At 35.6% G+C, this 18,401-nt stretch overlaps 1 protein-coding gene across 5 annotated transcripts in view; it reads left to right on the top strand.

The window, feature by feature from the left end:
• The window catches only part of RPS6KA3 (ribosomal protein S6 kinase A3), a 73,269-nt gene that overhangs the window by 20,496 nt on the left and 34,372 nt on the right, over positions 1–18,401 (top strand). For 3 of the 5 annotated variants that reach the window (XM_021552994.3, XM_021552996.4, XM_021552995.4), the window contains 2 exons: positions 12,652–12,768; positions 14,873–14,954. In XM_021552994.3, coding sequence (XP_021408669.1) covers positions 12,652–12,768; positions 14,873–14,954 — 199 coding nt within the window. Of the gene's footprint in view, positions 1–206; positions 361–11,923; positions 12,202–12,651; positions 12,769–14,872; positions 14,955–18,401 lie in introns of those variants that run through there. The other 2 variants (XM_077781639.2, XM_085559541.1) reach the window with 2 other exon arrangements.

The following is an 18,401-nucleotide window of genomic DNA, read 5'->3' as shown; positions in this document are numbered from 1 at the left end:
CAGGCAATCTGCTTAAGTTTCCTGTGCTGATCTCTGTAAGTATCAGCAATATGAGTACCACTGCTGCCCAGTCTTTCTTTATCACAGTTCTATGTGTGTGTGTGTATTAAATCAATGTCTTTTTTTTAATATAATTTTTTTTCTTTTTGACCTTTTTTTCCCCCCTTCTCTCTCCCCACCCCCCAGCTGTGTGTGACTTGCCTGACAGGAAATTTTCTAATTGCCGGAACAGCTGGTCACAGCAAAAACGCCAGGGTTGGTCTTCCCTGCTAGACTTATGATCGCTCAGTCAGAAAATCCAAACATCATGGTTTCGTAGTCATGTTTAAATTTCTGGCTCTGCGTGTTCGCTCTGTTCGGGTGAGCTTAGTTTCTTATTTAAGAGAATAAGGGGGAAAGTTTGACTTTTATTTAACTTCTAATTTCAGAGCAGTTTTAATTCTTCGTTGCTTAGGGATCAGTGTTGTTTGGATACAAAGTGTTTTATATTTCCTTTAAGAAAAGTCTGTGGTATGTTCATATCTTGTAGAAGTTTCTAAGGTACCTGCTGATAAAATCTAGCCTTATTAGGAAATTGTTACCTGTATGTAAATAATGTAAAACATATATTTTAGGGGGAGGTGGGGGGTATTAATTATGAGCTTAGTTGTATGTTTTCTCACTGAGAGTCAAGTTTTATTAAAAACCTTTGTAGTTTTCTTGCTTAGTGGTTATTTTAATAGTTACATCTTCATATAGTGCTTTAAACTGTAAGATATGGCTCTGTGTGATGATAGTTAAAATAACTCAAGCATATTAATAGCTTAAATTTATTTCTGAAATGGTATGGAGAGTAGTGATGCTTGCATAAGAGTTATTTCAACTTTTAAATGATAATTTAGTCATAGCAGATGTTTAATTTGTAATTTGTCTTGTTGGGCATATATTTAAGCATTAAAAAGTTTTGTTTAAGTTTAGAAAAATTACTAGTGGAATATTGTATTGTCCCAAGCACTGTTTCAGAACTATTTAATATTACATGTAAACATGCAGACAGAACATTCTATCGTTGGAAGTCAAATCAGACCTTCTGTAGGTCTGCAAATACTTTTCAGTGAGGGAGTAAAAAGTCCAAAACCCTGTGACCTTCTTGTGTAATGACTTGAAATCTTACGTGAAAGTCTATTAGCTTGTAAAAGTGGTAGACACCTACTAGCCCATGTCATGGTTTAAACAATTTGTATTAGTTTTTGCAATGCATGTTAAAAAATGAAATTGAATTTTCTTGCCACAAGTGAAACACCAGAACAAGACATGAATGTAAAACAATACAACATAGCTTGCATTATAACCAATTTTTAATGTAAACCTTATAAACTAAATACTTAACAACTCATAGTCCTGAATTATAGTTCTTTTCCACAGGCAGCATGAATGGCATTCTTCAGAAATTTTGTCGCATAATGACATTGGTTTATCTTACAGGAGCCTTGTTGTCTTCAACATTCTGTTGATTTTAAAATGCTAGCTATTGCAGACCAAACTCGGGTTTCAACCCATATAGATTTCAGTATATGTTCAGGAAATTATGATAATAAAACATAGGATTGATTCATAGAGCTCATAGATTAGTGCTGAGTATGCTCAGGGATTATTTTTCCTTCTAAATAGTTTGGAGCTTTTTAACTTTATTTAGTTTTTTAATTGCAATTCTCTGAAATGTTAGTGCTTATAAAGTAGGAAAAAACTTATATCAGAGTTACTGGGAAATGAAAGTTCCACCCAATGAGTATTTTTTTCCAATGCTGACGAGCACATTTCAGTTCATGAGATAATTCTGTGCTGTTAGATTAAAAGAGAACTACATTGCAAAACTGCCTTTGGTGACATTCAGGAATTCCTCATCTTACCTTCCAAACAACCTAACGCTGGGAGTTCCTTTGGGAAGGAAGGGATAGTGTCCTACTTCTGTCCTGTCCTTTTGTGTTTTCATTCTAAGGAAAGAAAGCATTTTCAGAATTACCCTCCCAGCCTGGTGAACCATATTTATCCACAGGGCCTTACCTGTCCTCTGGCTTGTTTCTCTGGGACAGGATTCATTATTCAAACTCCTATCTGCCTTCATCTGTACAACCAAAAGACTGGGAGGAGTTCTGCTTAGTAACCAGGTCTGCAGTCTTCATTCTGTGAGTTGGCTACATGGCCAAATGCAGACATAGGCATCCTTCTAGATCTCAAAACTGTTTCAGAAAAAGCCAGAAATTAAGAGTAGAAAGAGAGTAAGGAATAAATACACAAATACATTTTTTTTCTTTTTTATCTATACAAATTGTTTTCCTCTGAGAGACTTAAAAATTTAAGAATTTAAAAAAAAGAAGCACCAAGCCCAGACCATGAAACTAAACATTTAGAAATAAGATTTCCTAAAAGAAAACTTTTTTCTATCAGATAAAACAATGAATACTGTCTGCAGCAAGTGTTATGATGTTAGTCAAAATTGTAAAGTTTTTTAATTTTCTAAAAAGAAGCAAAGACATAAATTGTTGAAAGCCTGTGTATCTGACTTCAGATGTCCACATTTAGAACTTCTGCTGTACTCTTGCTTTTCTTTGGTAGTAGTGTAAGACACAATAAACAGAGAATATCCTTAGATCAGCTTGACTTAATTTTATGCATAGTACTGCTTTGCTTTTTGTCGTAATGGAACAATTGCTGCTTCAGAAGCAGAATTTTTAATCAGCTTTTTAGAACAATTGTTTGTGTATGAGGAGATAAGTAGTGGTTAGTAATATTAAGTGATTCAAATTGAATATTAGTCACAGTTATAAGGAATGGATTTTAGTCCATGATTTAGCTTACTAATACTGCTTACCAAAGTAATGGGAGATTGTGAAGTACTTGTTGTACTGTGAGGTTTATTTGTAAGGTAGTTTTGAATTTGAAGGTAGGAGTATAAAAAGTATAGAATGTATGAAAGCATATAAAATGTGTCTAAGGTACTTAAAAACACCTAGACTGGTGCATTCTTCACATTTTTAACTCCCATTTTTACCTTAATGAATATGTCTGTAAGCTGTAATAAAAGAAGTAGAAGTAATTTGTTTTCAGTGTGCTGCTCTTTATTGCTTCAAAAAGTATAACTCAAAAGGAGAGTTTTATTTCTGCAGCTAATGCTAAAAATTCATCCTATGTTCATAACAAGTTGGGAAAGAAAAAATGCATCTAGGACACTTCCTGACTCAAGGGAGGGGAGGAAAAGGAAATTCTGTACATGAGCTGGGGAACTGTGCCAACATTGAGTCATCCTTTTAAAATCACTTGATATCCAATAAGCTTAGTGTCCTTACAGGACATAACTGCTTTATGTAACTTCAGTACCAAGGTTTATTATCATAGTCAATACTTCAGAAATAGTTTATTTGATTATAGGGATCAACATTATGATGCTTGTGACAGACAAATATTTTGCCGAACACAGCCATGTCCAGCAGAGCTCTTAGCAGTACAATGAAGGCTAACAAAGTAGTAAAAGGCAACCTTTACCCATTGTTGGAGCAGTGGGAAGTAAATTGCTGGGGAATCCATTTTTCTGTTTTCAGTATTATCTTTGGTTGTAGTGAATATATATGTGCTTCAGGAAAGTGCATTTGTCTAAAGGAAGCAAAACATTAATGAAAAGAGATTGAGAGGGGTGAAAACAAAGCTGCTACTTCAATAACGAAAATGGAAAAAATCTATGTTACATAATCAATACTAAAAAGTGAAAAATTATAAAAAGCTGTATCTTTGGTGCTGCACATTTGGATTTGGTTTTTTTTGAAAATTGTATGGTCAACAGCATACCCTGATTTTAGGATTGATACGCTGACTTAGGTCTTACCTTGAAAATGGCTGATGTTTGAGGGTAGTTCACCAATATGGACAATATGGTTTTGACTTAATTGTTATGATCAAAGCTATCAAAAAGGATTTGTTTTTTCTTATTCTGATTCCTAACTATAGAAGTTGAAGTTCCAGAACTGCCATCTTTCCTGATGGTGATTCTGGCTGTTTCTCACATGTAAATTATCCCCATACAAAATAGATACAAAAAATACTGTAGTATGTGGTTTTAAACAGAACATATTCATTAAATAGTTCACTAAAGAGTTTCTGATGGGATCTCACCAATATCTTTTAATGTATTAATAGGGTCTGTTTAAAATAAGTATTTAAGTCACGATATTGGCACAGTTAAGTGCTAAATGGTGTATTAAGAAAAAAATCTTGCATAGTTTGGGGGAGTGACTTGGCTTTGTCAGGCAGTGACTCTTGGAAGGATTCTCAGTACCAACTAAACACAGCCCCATGGCTGGTCCCTCAGCAGCTGTGGTCACTGCAGGTCGAGGCAGGAGGATTGTGGCTGGAAGCCTGAGGGTTACTGCTCTATGTGCAGCATAAATCAGTGGTGCAGGGGCTTCCATAATAACATGAACAGTCAAGTAGTAAAGATAAAAAATTTGGGGAAGACTTTGCAAGAACACAAACTAGAAAATCACTTGACAGTGAAAAATCTGAAAAAGTTCATAAGGAGCAAATTAAGTTCTAACTAAGACTTATGTCTGTAAGTGTTATGTTCAAGATGGTTCTGTTTTGTAACTTCTTCACTCTGTTAAGACAGTACACAATTAACAGGTAAAGGTGAAACATGGATAATGCTGGAACCAGGATTATCAGTATTTAAATTAATTTCTCCAGCAATTGCTTAAGATGGCTTAGCTATTATAAAAGTTTTAATTATTTATTGATATTAAAATTTGTTAATCTTCTTATCTGATGTTTACCTTAAGTCAAAGCCTTAACCTCATTTTTACAGATTTTGGTCAGCATGTTAACAATGTTTGATGTCTGGGAAGAACTTTTATGATCACTGGACCCATCCAAGGATTTTTTGCATGTGTCAGATTTCCCTCCCACTGGGTTTTTGTGAACTTGAGTATGTATAGCACATCTGTCCTAATGATGTGTGCTTGTTGGAAAATGGCAATTTATTTAAAAGTCCTGCTGATAGTCAATTTTTTTCTCAGTTCTAAAAGCGAAGATATGACAGGGTTTTCTTTCTGTCCAGAAATAGTGTTGTAAAATTCAGAGGTTTTATTTAAAATGAGTGTGAGGTTAATGGTTTGTCCTTGTTCCTTTCTTATGTCCTATATTTCATAACTTCCATCTCTGTTAGATGCAGAAGGGATTGGTATGTGGCCTTTTACTTTTTTCAATGACGAAAAAACCTTTCATTCTGATGCATAGAATCAGGTTTGGTGCTGTATTTCTTGCTATATTTTGTATAGCCAACAAGTGTGCAGAGGGGAAGCTTTTTGATCAGCATTTAGTCATCTGCCAGCTGAAATTTACTGCACTTCTGAGGAGATTTTCACCTTCATCTGGGCAATGCTGATTTTGTGGGAAAGTGAGCATGCAGCCAGCCTTGTTTTGCACTCAGTTCTTCTGCATCCCTTCTTGTAACGGCATGCGGATGTTGTGTGTTATCTTCAGTATCCCCTTCCTGGTGCAAAGGAGTCAAGATAAAATAGTTATTCATTACATGTCTCATGCAATAATGACTTCAGGGATTTTCTAAATCAACCTTTTATAAAGAGAACTTTCTCAGAAATCTGTTCCTGAATTTGTTCCAGGTGGAACTCGGGTATGGTGAAGGAGTAATTTATTTTGTTCAGCCTTTAGCTGCTGTTACTCCTTTTTTTGTCATCAGAGATGAACATCCATTTTCCACAATAATGGGCCTCAGAATAATCAAAAAAGTAATGCTAATCCTTTTGAAGTGTTTTGACATGTTAAAAATAAATATAATGTTCTTTCAAAAAGCCTTCATCTATAGGTACTTGTGGCATGTACTGCACATACCTATCTTTATTCTTTATATGATGAAAAAAATTAAACCTGACGGGTTTTTTATTGTTCTTTGTGTAGTTAGAGAGATTTTTTTTTTAATCCCACACTTATATAATCAAATAAAATCTTTCTGGACCCTTCCAACCCCCAATCTTGTTGTACATGCCTGTCTTTGTTAGGAATCTTAGTTTTTGGGTATCTTGCTTTCAGTCACCTTTCTATTTAGTTTGAAGCGGGCAGCAGAGACTAGGCAGTCAGTTTTTCTGTTCAGGATGGGTCCAGTTTACTTTTCAAGTCACGTGCTATTGACTTTAGTGTTTGAATGTCTTAATCTGTAAATGTTTCCCTGTACTTTTTTTTCCTTACCTTTCCAATTCTATGTCACTTCATGACTTTACACCCCTTAAATGTCATCTGTGTGTAGGAGCAATGTAAATACACCAGCCCATTATTATTTTTGCACTAAAACTTTACATTTTTTAGGTAGATGCTGCTTTTTTCCTTTGGAGTATTATATGAATATCATAACTTTAATTTATACTTTCAGTATATTGAAAAGTGTATACTCAAGTCTTAGTCACTCATCATGAAGCTGATGAACTAATTAATCTTTTAATACCTGTTACCTGAAATATGCTTTCATTAAGGTTTAAGTGTTTAAAATATTTCTACTCATTTGAGTATCTAGAAAAGGAGAAGTCTGTCTTCCAGAAATACCTTTCCTAAGTATGCGTTCCATAGCAGTTTATTCTTTGATGTTCTGTTTAAGTTAATTCACATCTAGTTCTTACATGTCTTTAAGAGTAAATTCTTGCTGAATTTCCTATTTCTGTGCCGGTATTTTGAAATTTCTTTGCCAAGCACTTGTCATCATGTGTGTTCACACTTTGCTTATGCATTTTTTTTCAGGAAACTGAGACTGAGACTTTTAGGTGCAGTGAGACTCCTATGGTGTTTGGGCTATGGTGTTTGAGTGTGCTAATATTCCTTATTCTGAATGGCTTTCCTCTTCCTGCTACAAGAAAGAGCACATATCTGATTCTGTGCTGCCTAATTAGATGATTTGGAGTATTTCCTTGTGGATTATTTTGCCAGTACTGCAGCATACATTAATATATATTTTTAAATTATTTTAATCTTTAGTTGATTATTTCTGTCCTTTTTACATAAAATTTGTAGACTAAGAATGCTTCCATGTTTTGAATATTTACTATTTAAACACTAATGAGCGTCGCAATAGTATTGTGGATTTTACTGGTAGTTCTCCTAAATGCCAGTTCAGAGCCCAGTTTAGTCGTCCTAGACCAGCTTTTCAGCTGTCCCTAGAACTTACTGCTCAGAAAAAGGTTTGCAGATAACATACAGCATGTTCTGCACTGATGAGCTTATGCCATCCAGCTCTGTGTCGGTCACTTCTTTACACAGAGCAGTATTCAGGTCTCCTAGTGAAAATTCAGAATTCTGAAGGGTATATTGCAGAGGAGTCTATGTATAGATAAACTCATGTTTTTCTCTTGCTTTTCTGGGCCTTTTCATTACTACTGAGAAATATGTATCTGGTAAGACTCTGTTTCTACTCCCTTTAGGGTGTGAAGTCTGGTTTTGTTTTAACACATTATCTATTAGTTGTTCCTGTAATAAGATCTCAAACAAATACAAATATTTTATGTTGGAACAGAGTTAATTTACTTCTGAATTTAAAAGTGAAGGTAAAGGAAATTCAATTACTAGAAGCAAGATGAGTGTTTAATGTTCATTAAGTACCTAAAATAGTGGGATTTTTTTCCCAGCAACATGATTAGGCTATTATTTTTATAGCCTGATAATAATTAAATAGTTTTTCACTGCTTCCCTAGAAGGTGTCTGTCCTTTTTTTTACTAGCAAGCATGTTTCCTATTCCAATTTGCAGCTGATTACTTAAGGTAAAAATGAGTTGCCCTTGGTGTTGCAGAATCCCCCTTTTTTTTTTTTCTATAAAGTTTTTAATTCAGATTTTGTCTGTGTCATACAGTCCATTTGGTGTTCTTTCCTATATGTATGTGTGTGTTCTTGTACACAGGCATATATTGTGAAGTATGTTACTATATGCTTACTTATATGGAGATACTGGCCAGAATAGTTCTGACTTGCAGATCACTACAGGAAATTATTTTGGAATATGGTATTTTAAATTGATACCTAAAGTTGTTTGTCACTCACTTCCTTTCTAGGCCAGTGTTGATTTAACACTATTACATTGTTAAGTAAACTCAGTAGTGTTACCTTCTATTTGTTTCCTTGTATTCCATATTTAGTTTCACTGTAGTGGAAGCCAGTAGGAACCACTTCGAAGTTGGCTCACATGGTTGTTTTGGGTTTTTTTTAATGTCTTTCTGAGGTAGTGTAACTTTTTAGTGTGAAGAAGGCTTTGAGAGAACTGTGTGCCAAGAAGAGGAAGTCATGTCTTGAGACTTTTATTTACACCCTGCTGCAGTATAATGCTTGAAAAAAGGGAGCTTTCCAAGCTTATAAATAACAGAAATAAAATGTAGGCACTGGGGTATAGTTGTAACTGGAAGGAAGACCCAACCATAGCAACTGGTGAGTTGACTGTCTGTAGTTGTGTTATCAAGGAAATTTACCAAGGAATGGGAGAAAGGAGCAGAGGACCCAAGTATTCCAGCATCCCATTTATTTTCAATTCATCACATGGGACAAATGGTTTTGCCAAGTACTAAGAAATGATCAAACAATTCAGTACCAGATGAAATGGCTGGCTTCTCTTCCAGTTTCATCTCTTCCATTATGCAAGATGACATATATCATCTGATGTAATTAGTACAGTTGGTTGAGAATAGAGATTTCTTTCTACAGTGTATAAGACTTGTATTTTAATTCAGGTAGATAGTGAGGTTTGATTACCTCTGCATATAAATTGTGTTTCTGTAAAAGGCTTAGCTTTTGTATTTTTAACTGCATTTGCAGAACACTGTTTAGGTTAAAATAACAAACATTCAGCATTACGTCAGAAAAGGAAACTGCAAATTTGTAGGCAACCACTCATTATAAATCTTGCTCCCAAACGAGAGTTACTGACAAATTAAAGTTGGATATCATTAGAGTTCCTTTTCGTTTTAAACCAGAGTTCTATTAGGTCTGCCTTTTATGGTCTGAAGAGTAACGGAGCCCTGAGAAAAGTCTGGGAATATTCTCTTGGTATCAGGAATGTGAAGTGGTGGTTTGGGGTTTGTGTTGTTTTTTAGAGGATGCTCAAAATAACCACTGGAAAGTTGGTTGCATAATAATTGCACAGCATTCAAAAATAATAATTTTTGTTTGTGTATAGAGAGCAAGATAATATATTTTCTTGTTGAGTATTGTAGTGCTTTTAAAGCAGTATAGAATCAGAAAAGGGTTTGGGTTGGAAGGGACCATGAAGGTCACCTAATTCTAACCCATGTGCCCTGGGCAGGGACACCTTCCATTACATGAGGTTGCTCAAGGCCTTATCCAGCTTGGCTTTCAACACTGCAAGGGTTGGGGCATCTACAGCCTCCCTGGGTAACCTGTTCCAGTATCTCACCATCCTAACAGTAAAGAATTTCTTCCTAATACCTAACCTAAATTTCCAGTTTTTCAGTTTGTACCCATTACTCCATGTCCATTCACTGCACAATCACTGCAGTTCTTGATGAAGGATCCCCCTCTGGCTTCCCTGTAGTCCCCTTCAGATAGTGGAATTTTACTATGGGGTCTCCCATGCAAGCTTCTCTCCTGTAGGCTGAACAGCCCCAACTTTCTCAGCCTGTCTTAGGGAGATGCTCCAGTTGTCTTACCAACTTCATGGCCCTCCTCTGGGCTTGTTCCAACAGTTCTGTGTTCTTATGTCCACCTGATTGCTTTGCGTCCCTGAAGGCAGTAGATAAGAGATTTGAGAATATTATGCTTCACATGTTTTTGACTTTCCGAAGATTGCCAGGGAGCAAATAGATAAAACCATTAAGCAGAAATGGATCAAAGTATCTGAAGTAGTGTGTGCTTGGCAGTCTGTTATGCTGAGCTATTCTATTCCTCCCTTGGGATTCTCTAAGATTCAATGGGTGGTTTAAGTAGTATGTAATACAACTGATCACATAATATTTTAAAATACAATGCAAAAAATGTCCACCATCAATTTACTCCTTTGACAAGTAAAAGGAAAAAATCTATCTTTCAGACTCTAAAGATTCAGCCGGTAATCAATGCTGGTAGCATCTTCTCCTGAAAAGACAGAGAAATTCAGGTTATTAGATGGAGTACTCAGCATGCCTGTGTGCACACACATACAAAATTTTGGCTGTCTTAAAATGGAAACAGCCATGTAAACTTAGAGGACATCTTGGATCTTCTAAAACTATTCTTAAAACTATATTCTTCGCATTGAAGTATCTTTTTTCACTCTCTGATTTTAAAAGTTCCCAGCATGTTCTGTGCATTATTCCAAATCACATGCTGGAGTTTTTTAATATATACAGACTCTCACACACACTCAGGATTTCTTATGTGCAGCTCGTTTTCAACTTTGGAATCTTTTGAAAAAAGAATCTTTTCAAGAAGAATTGTCAGTCTGGGAGAAGCATGTGTTGGAATGTGCTGACCTGGGTGGACAGTTGCTTTGCATTTTTATATAATACTGAAATGATCAGATGCAAAAGGGTACTTTCAACACTAATTCATGCCCATAAATTTTGCAGAATGCTTGAAAGGCTTACAAATTAGCACTTCAGAAACACTGTTTTAGAACTTGGCCTCTACTAACCTACCACTATAACTAATTAGTGCACATATTGGTGCATATAGATGAAGGGAAAAACTGGAGCAAGCTCTTAGAGGAAAATCATAGAATATCCTGAGGTGGAAGGGGATCATCAAGATCATTGAAGTCCAGCTCCTGGTCTTGCACAGCACCCACCAGGAGTCACACCATGTGCCCCAGAGCATTGTCCAAATGCTTCTTGAACTCTGTCAGGCTTGGTGCTGTGACCACTTCCCTGGGGAGCCTGTTCCAGTGTCCAGCCAACCTCTGGATGAAGAACCTTTTCCTAATATTTAACCTAAACCTTCTCTGACACAGCTTCAGGCCATTCCCTCAGGTCCTGCCACTGTGTAGGTTAGAGAATACTTAAGCAAACAGGGTGTATCCAAGACTGTGGGCCCTAGTGCAGCACGAGTGCTGAGGGACCTGGCAGCTGTCACTGTGAGGCCACTGTTGATTATTTTCTAATTACCAGGATGACCAGGAGAGGTGACTGAGGACTGAAGGAAAGCAATTGTCAACTCCTGTATTCAAAAAGGGCAAGAAGGAGGATCCAGGGAACTATAGGTTGGTTAGCCAGGCCTTAATCCCCAGGGAAATAATGGAGAAACTAAGCATTCCTGTATACATGGAGGACAAAAGGGTAGCTGGGATTATTTAGCATGGATTGACAATGGAGAAATGATGTTTGACCAGCATGAAGGGAGGGTGCAAAGAGCTTTTTTTTCAGCGCTGCCCAGTGGCAGGACCAGAGGCAATGGGCAAAAAGAGAAATACAGGAGTTTCTGTCTGAACATCAGGAAACACTTTTTTACTATCAGTCTGGCTGATCCCTGGCACAGGCTGCACAGGGAGGTTGTCACCATCCATGTAGATATTCAGGTCCTGGGCAGTTGGCTCTGGGTGGCCCTGCTTGAGCAAAGAGTATAGGGTTAGACAGGATGATTTCCAGAGGTCCCTTTCAATGTCAGCCAGTCTGCAATTCTATTAAATGGGTCTAAGAGTTCCTCAATAAAGAGATGAAAAGTATTCTCAGATTTATTTTATTCACTATAACCAAGAGAAGAAATAGAAAGAGAATTAACAAGAAGTTAAAACTGTAGATAGTATATTGCTTTCTGTATGTTAACTAGCAGTCAGTCATGTGTTAACTTACAATAGCTTGGATTGCATGTAATGCCTAGCTAGATCTTCAGATGACATTAACAAGAATGCAGGTTTTTTACCTACTTGATGATAACTTCTGAAATTCCTTCCTTGTGTGGCAAGGAGCATCACTTTTCAGTGGATTCTCAAATTAAGTGCAGAAAACACTGGATTAAGTGCAGAGCACAAGAAGATAAGAGTCACTGCTGCTTGGAGCTTTCTGGTGACCAGCTTCTTACAGAAGGGGAAAGAAGACTGGGCAGCTTTCATAGGATAGACTCTCCTTGAGAAGAAAGGCAGAATACTTTCTTCAACAGAATTTTATCAGTGGCAGGTGAAGCCTGCTGTTGAAGTGGAAGTGGAGAGTGTTGCTTTGTGTGGAAATGTCTTGAGTCTCATGTGGTCTTAAAAGGTGGGTGTTGGCATTGCTGCAGCATGGTGATCGTCATTCAAGTGTTAAAAAGGAGGGCTTTCCAAAGACATCTGGGCCATTTGATACGTTCTAGGTGTGCTTTAAGATTACTAAATTCTTAAGATTGATTTCCATTAATTGGTTGTGAATCTGGAACAGAAATATGAGCCCAATTATATGGGCCTAAGAGACAAAGCTTGGGGTTTGCTGACTTCTGTCAACTCTTTTATTGTCTGGATCCCAGTGCATCTCTTAAAGTTTAAGCTACATTGTTATTGAACTAGTGCTGTCTGTATTAATTATGCAAATAAAATTGCTAAGTGGTTTTTTGCCTATATTTGGCATAGTCTAATTCATTGGGTTCAGTGACACTGGTATTTTTCAACATATTGTGGATTTGTAAATATTTGTAAACCATTAATCTAAATTTACTCTGTTTTCCTCTGCCAGGAAGAAGGAAGTATCAAAGAAATTGCAATAACTCACCATGTAAAGGAAGGACATGAGAAAGCAGACCCTTCACAGTTTGAACTTCTGAAAGTATTAGGACAAGGATCCTTTGGAAAGGTTGGTAACTGAACTCCTGTGGAGCCAGTTATTCAGGAATATAGCATTGAATATTGGTTGTGAAATTCTTAGAACAGTCACAGTTTTGCATTAAGGCAATGTTGCCAAAGTAAAAACTGCTTTCTAAAGTAGCGCTAAGTAGGCACTGTAATTGTGGTGGATCTTTTTAAAGCAGTAATTTCTTTTCATGTTAGCATGATATGTGGATTTCAAAGTTCAATAGAAAAAATGTCTTGATATGAAATAATGGGGTATTTACTGTTAAAATGGCATGTCATTCTTCTCTAACTACTCTTCTCTATTTGAGAGGATGAGGGTTGAAATGTTTTTTTGATAAGTATTCCTTATTGCTTGCTAATTGTAAGATATCATCAGTACAGAAGCTGGTTTTTGTAGCATGTTGCAATTGTAATGAACCAGTTTTGGGCAATAATAGCTACTGAAGTAAATGTGATACACCCCAGTCATGTTCATTATCTGCTGTAATTTGGTTAAGGTGCAATGTACCTTGATAATTATCTGAACATCTGTTAAAGAGTCAACGTTTCTAGCATTGCATGAGTACCGAGATCTCACTAGGCATAAATTTTTTGTACTTTTAGTTGTCCAAATCCAACTTGAAAGCGAAACATTAAGTTCACATAGCAAGACACATCGTCAAGACTGAATTGAATATGTAAAGCAGGACAGGAGAGCCTTTACATCCATTTTCAACTTTAATTGCAATTCTGAATGTGATATTAATCTCTAGCATGTAAAAAAACCACCTTAAATGTGGTGGGAAACTAGAAAAATAGGTCTAATTCTCTTTTGGTGGTAGCAAGTTACTGTTAGTCACATTGTTGTTCCAGTTAAGTTTGGAAATCTAGGTGCTTAGAAACGATAACATTTTGTACCCTGGGAAACCTGATTCCAAAGGTTTGCTTTAATCCAGAATCATAACCAAGTTTTTATTTGGAAATCTTCAGATCACAAGTAAATCATTCAAGGGCAAGGAAAAGTTAGCTAATAAATGATCATTTCAGCAATTGCTTTTATTTATAATACCAAATTCAGTACTTTAATGGGAGGGAGAAGGGGGAATGTGATTTTTTAAAAAGCAAAAATAATAAACTGTCTAGCTGACTCAAATTTCTGCAAAAATGCCAGTCTTATCCAGTTGTCTTAGCCTTTATGCAAAAATCATGAATATTTTTAAAAAATCCTTAAATCATTTTGTTCTAATAATTTGTGAAGATGTCAGTGTTTCCCTTTTAGTTTAAGAAAAGTAAATCTGCATGCTTTTCAAGGTCTCTTGATGATCATTTGGTAATCTTTGGGTAATGCAAGGAATGTTTACGTAAGTGAGAATTGGGCACAAAACCAGACATCAAACTGATTTCACATAACATGTTTAACTTCCTCATGTCTCTATACATGTCCATAGCCAGAAAACCTGTGACACTTGGTTTTGGTGGTTTTGTTTTGTTTTGCTTTTCATTCCTAAATCTAAAATTTGTCTCTACTGGAATTAATTTTGTGTTAAGGGTATCAAAAACAATACCAGTCAAGAAATCCCATGATACTGAAGAAGGAAATGAAACACCCTTTAATTGAGGCTGGTTGTTCTTTATTGGTATATGCAAGACTAGGATATTTTTGAAAATTTTTTATACATTGATTTATATTTTATATTTCTGAATCAAAGTTTATTCACATATTTATGGTCATATCTGAAAATTATTTTATTAGCACATTTGTTTGCCATCCTAAGAATTTCAATAAGATAGAACTAGAGATTAATTTTAAAAAGCTGATTTTTGTGTGTCAAATTTGGATGAACTGAGAGAATCCAATTTTTTTCTTTTACTCACTGAAATTACTTAAATTAGACCAAAATTAATTTGTCAGAGTATCTTCTGAATGAACTTGAATGAACCTTTTTAGAATATTAATAAAGAATAGAAGGAAAAAAAAAATTAAAGGAGGTTTGGCTTTGCAGAATCTAAAACTGTCAAATAGACTTTCATTGAAATCTTTGTAACTACTTGAATTTCATAGCAAAATACATTAATTTGGCTTACTTTTATTTTCTTTTAAGAATTCTTTCTAATTTTTAATGCAGGTCTTTCTTGTCAAAAAAATCTCAGGATCAGATGCTAGACAGCTTTATGCAATGAAGGTATTGAAAAAGGCCACCTTGAAAGGTAAGCATTGTTTAGAACAAGGGAAGAGAAATAAAAAAGAAAACTCTGACATTATCCCAAAACTTAATCTTTACACAGCTGCTGCTGTACAGATTGTGTCTTACAGCTTTCTTCTCTGAAACAGGAAATAGCAGAATACACTGCTTTGTCTTGTAAACCTGGAAGGATTAGGGATTAACAATACCATGTTGGTAGCTAGAGAGGACAGCAGGTTCCTTCCCATGGCACTTTCCTTAGATGATGGAGGGGTAATGGAGTGGTTGTGTTACATCTGCCACCTGACTTGCTCCTGAGCTGTTATTTGAAACTTAATATCCTCCCATTTTTCCTTTGCTGTGTGTCACCAAGGATACAGTTAATGCCTTTTGCTCAGTTTATAATTAGGTCATGATATTTAAAAGCGCTTTATATCAGCTGTTTTCTTCTAGAAGTTCTTCATGTGACTTATGTCTGTTTCATAAAAAAAGACTGTACAGTACACTTGCCCCAAACTCTTGGTACATGATGTCAATGTAGAATGTATTTAATAAAATCTTAAGTTAATAATCTAAGTTACTTGAGCAAAAACAAATTATGAATTTATCTGCTTCTTGGGTGGTTTTGATCTTGAATGCTATCAGTAGTAAAATAAGTGTAAGCCTGAGCAATCTCAATTACTGTCTCAGAGAATTCTGTAAGAAAAAATAAATAAGGTATTTTTTACCAAAGATCAGAATGAAAGTCATCTGGTTAAGGCACTAATGCCTTAACCAGATTGTATGCTTGCTCTTTTATGTCATTGTTTAATAGTTTTGTCTATGTGAAGTTCTTCTAATTCATGACTGTACTGGAACTGAAAGGAGAATTTTGGGATGGCTCCAACAGCTTGTAGTGCTTTAGCAATAGCAATGTTATTGATCATTAATTGAATTTCAGTTTTAACATATCCTTTTATCATAAAATATTTATATAATGATGGAGGGAACAAAAACTTTGGTATATGAACTTCTGCTAAAATGTTGAAATTTTTTCACTTAAGATCTAGTGCTGAATGTCACAGTTCTTACACTTAAAACTATTACAGAGGAGTGTGTATTTGAACAGTTTCCTATATTTTGATTCCTTTGTGTTTTGTGGCACGTGCCATTCTCATTATTTACTTCCTATTTTTCTGAATTTGATTTCCACTCATTTAAGGTACATTAATATCCTCAACAGGCTTTCATTTCCCAGCCTGTTAATAGCTCAGGACTGGTCAAAGGTCACTCAGCAGTTGCTTTTTTAAGATGTTCGAGGGCTTGTCTTCATCACCTTTTGATTGCAGTTTAACCTCATGTAAAAATTACAGTCCAAGCTGTGGTTCTAGTCTTGCCTACAGATAGGAGAGACTGATAAATACTGAAATTGAGAGCATGACTTTTAATTGGGAAAGGAGACCCTCTGAGGCACTGAGAATTCAAGGATGTGAAAGGCTTGAGCAGAAAGGTGACAACATCAAGAGGATGCCACAGTTCTCAACACTTTGTATCTGGATTATCAGATGCTTTTCCTGCATTGCTTGCTTGTGATTAATGTTTTAGAAAGAGCAGAGTTGCAAGCAAATTAAGGTTACTGTTGAAACTTTAATATTAACTGGAATTAATGCATAATTGCAATTTTCATACTTGCAACTTTTTTATGTTATACTGTATTTTTAAAACAGCATATTATTTGATTTGTCTGTGAATAAATGATGAAAATGAAAATTAGCACATTCAAATCTATTTTTTAAGGTTATTTTTGTGCTCTATAATTAAAGATAAAAAGACCACACATGAAAGCAGTGTACCTGATCCACAAATCTAAATTAGAGAGAATATTTTCATAGAAATGCAGTTGTATTAGCCAGAAAACATATATATAACTACACGGTCCAACTTTCTAATGTTTAGAGCAAATCCAAGAATATATAAATGTAATTCTGTTTACTGCAGAGACTAGTTTATTAATACACTCTGATAGAAGGTGTTATATTTCAGTTCCCCTTTATGATGTGGAGAGAGAAACAGAGCCAAAACATTGCTAGAGCGTCTGGAATCAAATGTATTGAGAAAAATCAGTGCTTCCAGTAGAACCCACAGGGAAATTACAGTCAAACAGAAATCAGATATCAGTCAAATAATGGTTTATGGCATTATCTGAGACGAGCTCAGTTCTTTACACTTCTTTGGCTTGGAGTTTTAAGTCCATACTTTCCATGTAACTGCTGCATAACTGCAGTCACTTGAAAGTCTTAAATTTTTTCCTCACATGAAGCTGCCTAAAAAAAAAAAAATATTCTGAATTTCAATCTTGTAATTCAGATGAACTGCTGAAACAGTTAAGCTGCACAACTATCTTGTGACATTTTAATGGCTTTAGATGCAAAGGTCAACATTCAAATGTGATGTTTGCTCTGTATTTGAGCACTTATTTCATAAACTTCCATTTTTAGGAATGTGTTCTGCAAATGGAAATTTCATAGTTGTATTCATTCATGAAAACGTATCTATATAACTTCTTCATAAGTATCTGTGTTATTGTAAGTGCCTGTTTCTGGGAAAACATAAATAAACACCTCAACACCATTTTGCTTCTTGTTCTTTTTCTTTTCTGCCTTGTTATGTTTTAATATCGGAGAACTCTGGATTGTTAATTGTACAAGGAATTTAGTTAGCTTAAACTTTGGACAGGACTTCATTGCTCTGAGGTGCTTCCTTAGAAGATACATTTGTGAAAGGAGCAATAACAAAACAAAGAATAGAGGGAAAGAGAAAAATGCAACATCTTAAACCACTGAAAGCAGACTTTGATAGTTCTCCCCTGTGTAAAGTACTGAATTTTATCTGTGTCCTGGCTGATTCAGAGCTTCAGATGGGAACCAAGCCCTGACTGGAGCTGGCAGGAGAGTTGTGGAGAACAGCTGAAGCAGGTGCTGTGCTCAGCTGACTGCCCTGCCTGTATTCCTGCATTGCTGGCATGTAATGCTCATTTGGGTTTAATCTCTAGTAGCATAGGAGCACTTGTATGTCCTGTTCAGAGCCACCATGGAGGGACAGAACAGTCAGCTTGAGCAGTAACTGCTTCTAATGTCTGATATATTTCTTCATGCACATTTACTCTCAGTAAATGTCCTTAAAATCAAAAATATAATCTGAAGTATACACTACATTGAATCAATGGCATTTTTATTTTAAGTTTATAATAAAGGAAATGAGAAAAAAATTCCCTTCCAAATTGTAAAGGACTTAATATTTCATTAGTGTGAGTTATTTAATGAGTTAAACCAATATAAACATCTTTATGATAGTATGATTATACTTATGCTGCTTGTTTTGCTACAATTTTAATTCTCTATGCTTTTCACCACCAGAATGCTTTGTAGCTGTGGCAGTTTTGCTGTGATGTTTGAAAAGTGTACTAAGTATAGGGCAGACTGAAAGGCGGCTG

This window comes from Lonchura striata, chromosome 1 (genome assembly GCF_050655825.1).
Source record: "Lonchura striata isolate lonStrDom1 chromosome 1, ASM5065582v1, whole genome shotgun sequence".
In the NCBI taxonomy this organism is placed as follows: Eukaryota; Metazoa; Chordata; class Aves; order Passeriformes; family Estrildidae; genus Lonchura; species Lonchura striata.
Note: the sequence above shows the minus strand (reverse complement) of the source record. Positions and strands in the feature narration are given on the sequence as shown.